The sequence below is a fragment of the Erinaceus europaeus genome, chromosome 3 (genome assembly GCF_950295315.1).
Source record: "Erinaceus europaeus chromosome 3, mEriEur2.1, whole genome shotgun sequence".
In the NCBI taxonomy this organism is placed as follows: domain Eukaryota; kingdom Metazoa; phylum Chordata; class Mammalia; order Eulipotyphla; family Erinaceidae; genus Erinaceus; species Erinaceus europaeus.
Window position 1 is genome coordinate 117,216,710 of NC_080164.1, and position 14,194 is coordinate 117,230,903.

The 14,194-nt window shown below is 41.0% G+C and overlaps 1 protein-coding gene across 1 annotated transcript in view; it reads right to left on the minus strand.

The window, feature by feature from the left end:
- Positions 1-878: 878 nt before the first annotated feature.
- HSD17B11 (hydroxysteroid 17-beta dehydrogenase 11) overlaps positions 879-14,194 on the minus strand; it is a 37,149-nt gene continuing 23,833 nt past the window's right edge. The window contains exons 6-7 of the mRNA XM_007531371.3: positions 4,920-5,036; positions 879-1,613 (exon numbers count right to left, since the gene is read on the minus strand). Of these exons, the coding sequence (XP_007531433.1) occupies positions 1,523-1,613; positions 4,920-5,036 (208 nt within the window). The 3' untranslated portion in view covers positions 879-1,522. The remainder of the gene's footprint in view (positions 1,614-4,919; positions 5,037-14,194) is intronic.

A 14,194-nucleotide genomic window follows, 5' to 3' on the forward strand; every position in this document is an offset into this window, starting at 1 on the left:
TCATATAAAATAAATGAAAAATAAACCCTTAAAAAAAATATCTCTTACCTGGAGTCGGGCGGTAGTGCAGCAGGTTAAGCGTAGGTGGTGCAAAGTTCAAGAACCGGCCTAAGGATCCCGGTTTGAGCCCCCGGCTCCCTACCTGCAGGGGAGTTGCTTCACAAGCGGTGAAATAGGTCTGTAGGTGTCTATCTTTCCCTCCCCCTCTCTGTCTTCCCCTCCTCTCTCCATTTCTCTCTCTGTCTTATCCAACAAGGACAACAACAATAATAACTACAACAAGGGCAACAAAAGGGAATAAGTAAATAAATAAATATTAAAGAAATATATCTCTTACCATGAAATTTCTGAGCCTGTGACTCTTCTGCTACATGTCAATGTCCTTGGTGTTTCTGACATACATGTTTTCTGAGCATGAGTTTTCTGATAAAAGAACCAGAACTCGAGGGTAGGTAGCATAATGGTTATGCAGAGATTCTCCTTGAGGCTCCAAAGTCCCAGGTTCAATCCCCCCGCTTCACCATAAGCCAGAGCTGAGCAGTGCTAAACAGAAAAGAAACACACACACACACACACACCCAGAACACTACACTTAGTATGCATATTCACCTGACATAGAAGAAAGCGGGACAATCCTTTTCTTTAACAGAAACCCAACAAATTTACTTATTCCTTGATATACAAGTCTGATCTGATAGTCTCCCCCACTCACTGAGCCTCATTCAGCTCCAAGAGGTTTCTACATAACATACACACACACACACACACACACACACACATACACGATCAAACATTATATATGTGGCCACATATTTTCTCTTCATTTGTAGATTAAGTTGTACTGTTCAAGATAAAAAAAGATGGAAACACCCAAAGTGTAAGTTTCATCCATTTATTATTATTATTGCCACTGATTGGTGTATTTTCCCCATTCTCAAAGCCAGTGGTTGGGGCTAGTTCCCCATGTCCTCCTCCACCTTCCTCTTGACAGGAGGGATCTGCAGGAAACAGAGTGGTAATGTGTAGGATGCCGTGCTCCAGCGCCCTTTCTCACAGCACAGAAATTCATTGTGAAATGCCACCAGACACAGTCCTTCATTATGTTTTGACAGCTTGCAAGTTTTTGTTTTCATGCCAATTAGAAAAGTAGAATTGACTTAAAAAAAATCTTTAAACACATTCAGTACACATTTTGTAAGGCATTCTTCAGATGAGTCACAAAGTCTGAGAAATTTTATACAACTGTTTTGTTCTTTTTTTTTTCCCTCTTCTCTTTCTTCTTCTTCCTCTTCTTCTTCTCCTTCTCCTTCTTCTTCATTTTCCCATAAGGTCAGGTCCTAAGATAGTTCTCTTTTTGTGTTAAGAGAAATTATCTTTCAGTAAAGAATATGAGGGCTGCCAGTGTTCCAAAAGGTGATATTGGGAAAAAAAAAAAAAGGGCAGGAAACTAATCACAAAAATTCTGATTCTTTTTTAATTCTGATTAAAACCTGGTCAACCCATTTTCCAAAAACTCAAGCATTTATTGTCCTTTGTCTTTATATCCAATTACTGCATCAAACTTAATGTTGATCTTTCTTTTCAATGTTATCATGAAACGCTCAGGAAGGATCCTAAAAGAAGGATACACGCAGAAAATTAACATTGAGTGCATTTATTTATTTTATTTTTTTTTTAAATTTTTTATTTAAGAAAGGATTAATGAACAAAAACATAAGGTAGGAGGGGTACAACTCCACACAATTCCCACCACCCAATCTCCTTAACCCACCCCCTTCCCTGATAGCTTTCCCATTCTCTATCCCTCTGGGAGCATGGACCCAGGGTCGTTGAGGGTTGCAGAAGGTAGAAGGTCTGGCTTCTGTAATTGCTTCCCCGCTGAACATGGGCGTTGACTGGTCGGTCCATACTCCCAGTCTGCCTCTCTCTTTCCCTAGTAGGGTGTGTCTCTGGGGAAGCTGAGCTCCAGGACACATTGGTGGGGTCTTCAATCCATTGAGTGCATTTATAAGACATCTTTCTTAGTCACTGTGCCACCTCCTGAACTATAAGACATCTTTCTTTAAAACACTTATATTTATCAAATATCCTGTTCATGATCATCTTAAATAAAACTTAAACTCTGAGCCTATACTACATATTCTTTCCTATTAAATTCATTTTCTTTTCAATAGGAAAGAGGCTTAACCTTTAATTAATTAATTAATTAATTAATTAATTTTTAGTGCATAAAAGCTGGTGGTCCAAAAGGTGGCACAGTGGATAAAACATTGGGCTTTCAGGCATGAGGTCCTGAGTTTGGTCTTGGCATCACATATGCCAGAGTGATACTCTAGTTCTCTTTCTCTCTCTCCTCATCATGAATACATAAGTAAATAAATAAGAAAATATTTAAAAAATAATCGAAAACTTAAGATGCTAAGGACTTAGAAGGAAAGGTACCTTCCTCCATATTGGAAGATTGTGAAAAGAGAAGCTAATTGCAGACTATATGTTGTAGAACACTATTCAAACAGTCCACTAAGTGACTATGGATGTAGAATGACTTAAACATGGTTGGTCTTGAGCATAATGTCAAACAAACTCAAATTTTTGAGTTTAAATTCCTCACCTATAAACAGAAAAATTAACACCCAGGTGTTCTTGTGAGGGATAAATGTGTTTATATAAAATGTCTTAAACAGTGGTCTCAGTTTTCTTATTTCTTTATTTGCTACCACCACGGTTGCTATCACCCGGGCTTGGTGCCTGCACGACAAATTTACTGCTCCGGGCAGCCATCTTTTCCTTTTTATTTTCCTTCTATTTTTATTAGATAAGACAGAGAGATATTGCAGTTCAGATTCAGAAGTATTAAAAAGAGAGGGAGAGAGAAAGAGGGAGAGATACATAGCATAATGGTTTTGCAGAAAGACTCTCAAGCCTGAGGCTCTTGAGGTTGCAGGCTCAACCCCCCCAAATCACTATAAACCAGAGCTGAGCAGTGCTCTGCTCTAGAGATAAATAAATAAGGGGCCAGGTGGTGGTGTACCTGGTTAAGTGCACACATTCAGTGCACAAGGACCCGGGTTCAAGCCCCCCCTCACCTGTAGGAGGAAGCTTCACAAGTGGTGAAGCAGGGCTACAGGTGTATTCTCTGTCTCTTTCCTTCTCTATTTCCCCCTCCCCTCTCAATTTCTCTGTCTCTATACATTAATAAATAAATTAAATATTTAAAAAGTCTCCTCCCAATAAACAAACAAGTTCCCTAGTGATTTTTTTTTTTCTCTTTCTCTTTAGCCCTAGCACTGCTCAGCTCTGGTGCTGAGGACTGAACCTGGGACCTCAGAGTCTCAGGCATGACAGTCTTTTGCAGAACCATTATGCTGTTTCGCTGGTCTTCAATGATGATTCCGATGTCATCAGGAAAAGGCAGCAAGAAGCTTAGATTTTATTTTATTTTATTTTATTTATTTCAAATGAGATAGAGAAAGGTGTCAAAGCACCACTTAGTAACAGAACTGAACAAGGAGCCTCAGGCATTTAAATGCTGTGCTCTGCCAAAGGAGCTATTCTCACCAGTTGCTGCTCTTTTGCTCTTTTTCCTTTGCCTGCCTGCCTTCCTTCCTTCCTTCCTTCCTTCCTTCCTTCCTTCCTTCCTTCCTTCCTTCCTTCCTTCTTCCTCCTCTCTTCCCTCCTTTTCTTTTCTCATCTATGCCACCTCTTCACACTCTCCTTATTTCCCAACCAGACTCCTGGTCACAAAAACCTTCCTCACGGAGTCGGGCTGTAACACAGCAGGTTAAGCGCAGGTGGCGCAAAGCGCAAGGACCAGCGTAAGGATCCCGGTTCGAACCCCGGCTCCCCACCTGCAAGGGAGTCGCTTCACAAGAGGTGAATCAGGTCTGCAGGTGTCTAACTTTCTCTCCCCCTCTCTGTCTTCCCTCATCTCTCTCCATTTCTCTCTGTCCTATCCAACAATGACGACAATAACAATAATAATAACTACAACAATAAAACAACAAGGGCAACACAAGGGAAAAATAAATAAATATTTAAAAAAATTACTAAAAAAAAAACCTTCCTCAGTGAATAAGGAGGAAGTGTGTTATGAGGAGTTCCTGAAAATGGTGGCTGCCAATCTTGCAAGTCCATTGGAGTCACTAGGAAAGCTGTTACAGCTCCTTGAAACCAAGCCACACTCCAGACCTATTACCTCAGAGTCTTAGAGAGCAGGGCTCGGGCATTCCCATTTTACAGAGACCCAGGTGAGTGTACCAAAGTTGAGAGTTATTGAGCTAAGGAGATGCTTCTCTTGCAGGCCAGGAGGTAGTGCAGTGACTAAGGTCCTGCATTTGATCCCCAGCTACTCTTGTGCCAGAATGCTTTGGTTCATTCTCTCCTTTCTGTCATGTTATTAAATAAATACTTAAAAGAAAGAAAAAAAAAGGCTTTACTGTCTATTTGAAAAAGAGACAAAGAGAGAGAACTAGGGCATTACTCTAGGATACGTGTTGCCAGTAAGCAAACTTGGGACGTCATGCTTGAGAATCTAGCGCTTCCTCCACTACACTGCCTCCCAAGCCACTAGATAATTTTTTTTTTAATATTTATTTTATTTTATTTTATTTATTTATTCCCTTTTGTTGCCCTTGTTGTTTTATTGTTGTAATTATTATTGTTGTTGTCGTTGTTGGATAGGACAGAGAGAAACGGAGAGAGGAGGGGAAGACAGAGAGGGGGAGAGAAAGATAGATACCTGCAGACCTGTTTCACCGCCTGTGAAGCAACTCCCCTGCAGGTGGGGAGCTGGGGTTTGAACCGGGATCCTTATGCCGGTCCTTGTGCTTTGCGCCACCTGCGCTTAACCCGCTGCGCTACAGCCCAACTCCCGAAAAATTCTTTAAGCCAGTTATCAGGCTGATAGGCCTGTCACTTACCTTTCCAGTACAGTTAGAAGGCTTATCATGGATGGAACAAAAATCATTTTCTTCTCAGTCAGGATCCCACTCATCAGTTTGCCCACCACTTCCTCAGGCTCCAGAGTGGGTCCCAAACTGAAACCAGAAACAATCTTGAGAAATGAAGTATTTCACTGAGGTTTCAACTTCAGTTTGGTGCTAAACAAACATGTCAAATGCCCACCAGCACCATGATGTTATCTACCTTGGGGCATCCAGCCCATAGTAGGTGCTCAGAAGTGTAGGTGCTTTAGGCCTATTCATAATAATAATAATAATAATACCAAACAACTAGTTATTTAGTGCATATTACATACCGTGCTCTGTGCTAAATTTTCTCACATAGGTCATCTCAGTTAAGTTTTAGAAAATTCCAGTGAGGGAATTATCTATCACAGCTCCTGTTTTACAAGTAGGAGTTGTAGAAATAACTAGCTATAGAAACGTCAAAAATAACTTAGCTAGGTTAAGACAGACAAATTCAAGTTCTCGCCATCTGAGCTCCACTGATGTCCTATGACCTTCCTCTCCATCCTTTTATTGATTTGCTTATTTTTGCTACCTACTGTAGCAAAAGCACAGATGATATTGAGCCCTGCATATGTTGCTGTCTTCTTATATACATACACACCTATATCAACGTCTAATCTATAAATGGAGCAGTAAGAAATGAACGGGGGCTAGGAGATGATCACCAGAGAGAATGCACACTATATCATATGCAAGGGCCTAGGTTCAAGTCCTCTGTCACCTCATGGGAGCACCCTCTCGAAGAAGCTTCTTGAGCAGTGGGGCAGCACTGCCATGCCTCTCCTCTCTGTCTTTCACTGTCTATCTAGAGGAGACAGAGAAAAAAAAAGGTCTGCCTATGTCAGTGGAATCATACAGGTGCAGTGCCCAGTGATAACTCTGGTGGAAAAGAAAAACAATAACTAACAGTAAAATGGGATAATTATAAAATCTGTTAAGACTGAAAGCTCTGCTTCTTTAAAGTTCTAGGTGTCTTGGGTTCAAGTTCCTAGTCCCCAGCTGCAGGGGGAAAGCTTTGTGAGTGATGAAGCAGAGCTGCTGGTGTCTCTGTCTCTCTCCCTCTCTATCTCTCCTTTCCCTCTAGATTTTTGTTTCTTTTAAATAATTTTTAAAAGAATTTCTTTTTTAACATCTTTTTTATTTATTTATTTATTTATTTATTTATTTATTTATTTATTTATTTATTCCCTTTTGTTGCCCTTGTTGTAGTTATTATTGTTGTCGTTGTTGTTGGCTACGACAGAGAGAAATGGAGAGAGGAGGGGAAGACAGAGGGGGGAGAGAAAGATAGACACCTACAGACCTGCTTCACCGCTTGTGAAGCGACTCCCCTGCAGGTGGAGAGCTGGGGGCTTGAACTGGGATCCTCACGCTGGTCCTTGTGCTTTGCGCCACATGCACTTAACCCGCTGCGCTACCACCTGACTCCCTAGATTTCTGTTTCTATCAATCAATCAATAAATAATAAAACAATAAGGTTATAGGTGTCTTAACAAAGAAACCATACACACACTTTTGATAAAGAATTTCTAAAGAATTTTCTAAAGTAGTCCAGCAAGTGGCAGAGTGGATAAAGCATTGTACTCTCAAGCATGAAGTTTCGAGTTCAATCCCCAACAACATATGTACTAAGGTGATATCTGGTTCTTTCTCTCTCTCCACCTATCATTTTTCATGATCAAATAAGTAAATACCTTTTAAAAAAGGATTTCGAAAGTGTCAGAAGTTAAAATATAATATGAGGCCTTGGGAAGTCAGTATAATGGTGATGGTATTGATTTTTCATGCCTGAGGTCCCAGGCATGAAATTCAAACCCTTGGCACCACCATAAAACAGACATATCTAAATAAATACACAAATGAATGGACCATATTTGGCTCTACCTGTTTGACCTCCAAGATAAATCAGGTGATTTCAGTTTCACTTTTTCTCCATGTGACACCCTCACTGAGTCATCACCCTGGTCACAGCACCAATGAGTACTAGGAATTCCCCACAAAGTCCTAACTAATGAATTAGACTAGGTGCACCTAGGATGGAGTTGACTAGAAGCTGGTTCGGTGTTTTCAATACTTCACTCCGCAATGGCTCGAGGAAAGATAGTTGATGAAATACTCTCATGACTTCTGCCAATCTCAGTTTGCCAAACTGAGCAACTAATGTTTGGGGGGAGGCAGATGTTGTGTCACCAGCTAAGGAGAAGGCTGGGGGGGCTGGGTGGTGGCGCACCTGGTTAAGCGCACATGTTAACAGTGCATAAAGATCCAGGTTTGAGCCTCTGGTCCCCACCTGCAGGGGGAAAGTTTCACGAGTGGTGAAGCAGGGCTGCAGGTGTCTTTCTGTCTCTCTCCCTCTCTATCTCCCCCTTCCCGCCTGATTTCTGGCTGTCTCTATCCAATAAATAAATAAAGAGAATAAATTTTTTAATTAAAAAAAAGGAGAAGGCTGGCAAAAAAGAATTACATGAGATTCTTTAGGAAGAAATACAGAATAGTTCTTTCAGGAAGAAAAAGACATGCAGCAGAGTGACATGGCTGGGGAGAGACAGTGCAGTGATTATGTATAATGGCTTTCATGCCTGAGGCACCAAAAGTCCCAGGTTCAATTCCCAGCAGTACCATAAGCTGGAGCTTGGAAGTGGTTTGAAAGGAAAAAAAACTGCTTGACAACTGGGTATGTGAAAGACTAGAGTTTGAAATATATACAACATAATCTTTCTTTCTCTGCATATGTCAGTCACGAAAGAGCACTGTGTGCACCTCAGGAATGGAAGCAATAGTATGACAGGGAACAGCTAGGAGAGGAGCCAGGAGAGGAACTTGAACAATGAAGCCCATGGTGTTTGGCCCCAAAGAGGCAAAACATCAAGCAGAGGAAACCTGGAGGAGACTCAGCCCGGTAGTGGGGTGTGTTTTATGTGTGTGTGTTTGGGGGGGTGGGGTTTGAGTGCCAAGGAGAAAGGGCCGTGACACTAAAGGATTCCTGAACCCTGACAAGTGTTCAGAGGGATAATCGCCTGGCAGCTCACAGGCACCAGACTTCAATATTCCCAAGCACTGGGGCAGCTCCCAAACACCTGTGTAAACAGGACAGCCCACCCTCTCACTTACACCATGACCTCGCCAACTGACCAGTCAGATGCTCTTGCCCAGGCTGAACTTTCCTTCCTTCAGTCTTGGTCTAAAGACCACATCTGGTCTGTCACTAAAGGCCTTAGCTGCAGTGGGAGCAACTGTCATTGAAATGCAATGGGAGGAGGAGGGATAGTATAAATGGTGATGCTGGGAGGCTGGGAGTATGAATCGACCTGCCAACACCCATGTTCACCGGGGAAGCAATTACAGAAGCCAGACTGTCCACTTTCTGCACCCCATTATGACCCTGGGTCCATACTTCCAGAGGAATAAAGAATAGGAAGGCTATCAGGGGAGAGGATGGGATATGGAGTTCTGGTGGTGGGAATTATATGGAATTATACCCCTCTAATGATCTTGTCAATATTTCATATATATATATCCTTTCATTTCCTGAGGCACCAAAGGTCTCCAGCATCACTCTAAATAAGAGCTGAGAATTGTTATGGTGAGAGTAGGGAGGGAGGGAGGGAGAGAGAGAGAGAGAGGGAGGGAGGAGGAGGGAGGGAGGGAAAGAGAGGGCAATGGAGGGAGGGGGAGAGAGAGAGAGAAGAAAGAAATGCAAATATCTGGTGAGCCCACCAGGTTCCAGATGATACCATGATGCTAACCCGACCTCCTTGGGCAGAGGACCCCACCATGTGTCTTGGAGCCCCACCTCCCCAGATGCCTGTTTCACTAGGGAAAGAGACAGGCTGGGAGTATGGATTGACCTGCCAATGCCCATGTTCAGCGGAGAAGCAATTACAGAAGCCAGACCTTCCACCTTCTGCACCCCATAATGATCCTGAGTCCATACTCCCAGAGGGATAAAGAACAGGGAAGTTATCAAGGGAGGGGATGGGATATGGATCTCGGGGTGGGGTGGGGTGGGCACTGTGTGGAAATGTACCCCTCTTATCCTACAGTCTTACCAGTATTTCCATTTTATAAATAAATTTAAAAAAGAAATACAAGGGGGCTGGGTGGTGGTGCACCTGGCTGAGCCCCCAGTCCCCATCTGCAAGGGGAAAGCTTTGTGAGTGGTGAAGCAGTGTTGCAGGTTTCTCTCTCTCTCTTTAAAGATTTTTATTTATCTATTCACGAGAAAGACAGGAGAGAGAGAAAGAACCAAACATCACTCTGGTACATGTGCTGCCAGGGACTGAATTCAGGACCATATGCTAGAAACTCCAATGCTTTATCCACTGTGCCATTCCTGGACAACACCTCTTTTCCTCTTTATCATCCCCCTCCCTCTCGATTTCTGGCTGTCTCTATCCAATAAATAAATAAAGACATTTTAAAAAAGAAAGAAAGAATACAAAAGCTATCTGAGTCTTGAAAGATCAAAAGAAAGTGTTCCAGAAAAATAATTCAATTTGATAGAATGTTAGCAAACAAAAATATCCCCTCCATCCCCAACAGTCTCCTTTTAGTGAGAGCTGCAGAGCCCACAGAATAATTAAATCTTGTGTTGTAGAAATCATTTAGGGGCCTGGCGGTGATGCACTGGGTTAAGCACACATAGTGTAAAGCACAAGGACTCTCACAAAGATCCTGGTTCGAGCCCCCACATGACTCCCCACCTGTAGCGGGGATGCTTCATAAGCGGTGAAGCAGGTCGACAGGTGTCTTTCTCTCCCTCTCTCTGTCTTCCCCATCTCTCTCGATTTCTCTCTGAATTTCTCTTTGTTCTATCCAACAACAACAGCAATGGCAACAATAACATTAACAACAACAACAATGGCAACAAAATGGGAAAAAAATGGCCTCCAGGAGCAGTGGATTCATAGTCCAGGCATCAAAGGTTTTTAAAAAAAAGGTATTCAAAAGGAAGCCAGGCCATTATTGGAGGTGGTGGAGGAGAATGTATATGAAGAAGTTTTTAAGGGAAGACAAAGTGGTTTCAAGGAGGACTGTTTGGCTCTTTCCTTTACTACTTAAGAAGGTGAGCATTAGGAGACCAGTGGTAGCACACCTAGCAGAGCACATACATTACCTTGTGCAAGGACCAGGGTTTAAGCCCTTGGTCCCCATCTGTAGGTAGGACACTTCATAATTGGTGAAGCAAGTCTGGAGGTGTCTCTCTTTCTCTCTCCCTCTCTGTTCTCTTCTCCTTTCAATCTCTCTCTGTCTCTACCAAAAAAGAAAAAAGTAAGAAAAAAAAGGTGAGCATTTGGAGAAAACACTTCTCCATTTTGCTTCTTGTGCTCCCTCTAAATATTGGGGACAGTGCAAAGCTGTGCAAGTAAATGGTCAGGGACAAGATATATTAAAAAAAGAAAGAAAGAATACAAAGGCTATCTGAGTCTTGAAAGATCAAAAGAAAGCGTTCCAGAAAAATAATTCAATTTGTTTGATAGAATGTTAGCAAACAAAAACATCCCCTCTATCCCCAACAGTCTCTTTTCAATGAGAGCTGCAGAGCCCACAGAATAAATAAATCTTGTGTTGTAGAAATCATTTAGGGGCCTGGCGGTGATGCACCGGGTTAAGCACACATAGTGTGAAGCACAAGGACTCTCACAAAGATCCTGGTTCGAGCCCCAACTGGCTCCCAACTGGTTTTGCAGCATTTTGTCAACTTAACAGTGTGATTTCTCCCACCAAGGCCAATCTCACACTAGCAGCATTGCCTTAGCAGCTGGATATATGCTGGCTTCAGCATTCTACTGCCATGGTGACAAACTAAGTGGGAAGGTGATACAGAGGCACGTCACACAGTTATGCTATGCAGATGTTACAGATCATCTACTTACATAACAGCTTCTATTTACTTGTTTATTTTTAAAGTATATTGACTGATTGATTGATTGGATAGAGACAGCCAGAAGTTGAGAGGCAGGAGGAGTTCGAGAGGAAGAGAGACAGAGAGACACTTGCAACACTGCTTCACCACTCACAAAGCTTTCCCCCTGTAGGTGGGAACCAGGGGCTTGAACCTGGGTCCTTGTGCATTGTAACATGTGGGCTCAACCAGATGTGCCACCACCAGGCCCCCCAACAGCTTCTATTTAAGTATTAGCCAGTAGCAAAGATGATCTTTCTGTAGCAAGTACAAGGAATTAAATTCTAAGGGAAAGAATAAATTTTGTTATTAATGTTAACAGGTAGCATAGCAGATATTTAATAAGAATGTTTAACAAAAATACTTCTTGCCTGTCAACAAATAAGCAGAACATCCAATTACACTTAATCTAATAAATCTAGATTATTTTACACTGCCTATATCATTAATTGGTGGGGGAGGGGGAGATAACTTTACATAAGGTAAAATAGTTTTTTTCAGATTTGTTTTCTTTATTTCATATTAGATAAAGAGATTCAGAGAAGAGAGAGAGAGAGAGAGAGAGAGAGAGAAGCCAGAGTACCACTTAGGTACATGAGGCAGTGGGAACTGAACTGGGAGCCTCTAGCATGCAAGTCCTGAGTCCCACAGACTGAATCATTTCCTCAAACTCCAGGATGACCAAGTGAGATATATTTCAGGAAAATGGTGGTAACTCAAAACTCATGAACATAACACACCATATTTCAGAATGGAAGAAAAGATCATATGATTCACTCAACAGGCAGAAAAGGAACACGAGGCAAAATCCAATGCCTTTCAGGAAAATAAAAACTTTCAACAGAGGAAACTTCCTAAACTTGCTACTATACTTATTTTATTATAACCATTTTCTGGTTTTCGTTTGTTTGTTTTTTACCCACTCAGAGAAATACAGAGAGAAAAATCAGAGTGCTATTCAGCTCTGGCTTAAGGTAGTGCTGAGACTTAATCCCTGGACCTTGGAGCCTCAGGCATGAAAGTCTTTTGCAGAACCATTATGTGGTCTCTCCAGCCCTATAATCATTTTTTTTTCAAGATTTTGTCTACTTTCTGCTTTGAAATTCGCTCCATTAAAAAGAAGATTTATTTATTTTGGATAGAGACATAAATTGAAAGAAAAGGGAAAGGGAGACAGAGACACACAGAGAGGCCTGAAGAATACTTTCTTGCTTTCCTCTTTTTTCCTCTGGTAAGCCAATAATGTGTATATTGTTTCTTTTGAAGTCATCCCATAGGACTCTGTTGTTGTTTTCAGTATCTCTTAATCTCTTTTTGAGATCTCTTACTTTTTTAGTTGTCTCTAATTCATTCTCAGTCTTGCTAATTCTGTCTTCAGCCTCATTGATTTTATTCTCTCTCCCCTCTACTGTTTTCTGGAGTCATCTACTTTGTTACCCTGTTCTGATACTTTTTTAGCTTGTTCAGCTAGTTGTGTTCTTAGCTCAGCTATTTCAGCTTTCAGCTCTCTAATAACCTTGAGGTAATTAGTGTTTTCTTCCAGAGTCTCATTTGTTCCTGTATTTCTGATTACAATTCTTTCAAACTCTTTACTCACTCCCAATTAGAGTTTTCTTAGTGACTACAGATTACCTCTACTATCTGAGGCACCACCCTCACTTCTGTTTTTCTAACAAGGTCATGTTTTAAAAGCAAACTTTTAGTCACAGGTTAAATCCCCTGCACTACCATAGGCCAGAGCTGAGTAGTGCTCTAGTTAAAACAAAACAAAACAAACAAACAAACAAAAAACATTTAGGATGATAAATGCTTTGGAAGCTTGAGATCTTTAGTTTCCAAATGTCTAACCAATGCTGACCTTCCTATTCTGTCTACGTGAGATGCCTTAGTTAAAGGCCATTTACTTAATTCTTTATCTTATTATTTTTATTCTTAGATTGAGGCAGAGAGAAAGAGACCACAGCACCAAAAGTTCCTTCAAAGCAGTGGGGGTCAGACTAGAATCTGAGTCACTCCTATGGCCATGCAAGTGCACTATCCAAGTGAGCTATTTCATAGGCCCTAAGGTGTATTTCAATCAAATCTGCTTTCTTCCCAAAGTGACCACAGTGAATATTATTCTTTCATTTGAAATATACTTTCCCTAAAAGCAGTTATATTGGGAAAAAGAGTTTGAGGAGGCAGAATAAAACTTAAAAGTTAATCTCATTAACATATAGAGAATACAGAAGTAGATCCAAGTAAATATGTTATGTGAATTTATTATAAAAGTGACTTTTCAAATCAGTGGAGGAAATTACATTTTGTTTAATAAACAGTGCAAGACTTGACCTAAACCATTAATCCTCCATAAAGAAAAGAAAATAAATAGTGTAAGACCTATTGACTACTTGGGAAAACCAATTACTTTCTATCATGAAGCTGATGCCTTAAAAGTAAATTCTCTGTCCTATTCAACAATAATGATGACATCAATAACAACAACAATAATAACTACAATAATAAAACAACAATGTCAACAAAAGGGAATAAATATTTACAAAAATTTTAAAAATTAAAAAAAAAGTAAATTTGCATGGGGCATAGAGTTTATTGTGAAGAAATGCAATTGTGAAAGTACTATAAAAGGTAAGAATGTTCATAAGCTTGGCATGCAGGTTTTTATAAGCTTAAAGTTCCGTGAAGTGGCTAAATTCTAATCTCACAGAACCTAATGGCCATGAAGAAAAAAAATACTCTAAGGAAACTTAATGCCAAGTAAATAAAAAAGGAAACATGGGAAAGACACAAGCAATATGAGAAATGGTATCCTGAATGTTGAAAGAGCTTAGATCAATTCTAAAGCTGTAACTCAACTGAAAAGGTTGGGCATAGGGCGGAGGGCAGATAGCATAATGGTTATGTAAACAGACTCTCATGCATGAGGCACCAAAGTCCCAGGTTCAATCCCCTGTACCACCATAAACTAAAGCTAATCAGTGCTCTGGTTGAGAGAGAGAGAGAGAGAGAGAGAGAGAGAGAGAGAAAGTTGGGCATAAAACAGGTAATACATAGAAATCAAGTGACCAAAGACGTAAGAAAACAATGATCGTCCAATTAAAAAGGGAGACATCTTTGTGTGTAGGGCTGATGTGAGGGGTCCAGCAGAAGTCAGGTCTGAGGAAAAGTGGTGTGGGAGTAGAACTAATTGGTGGGTTAAGGGAATAGCTCACTTGGATAGTGTGCTTATTTGCCAAGAATATGACCCAGGCCCCATCACACTGACGGAAGCTTCAGTGCTGTGGTCTCTTTTTCACACTCTCTGCCTCTCTGTCTCCAT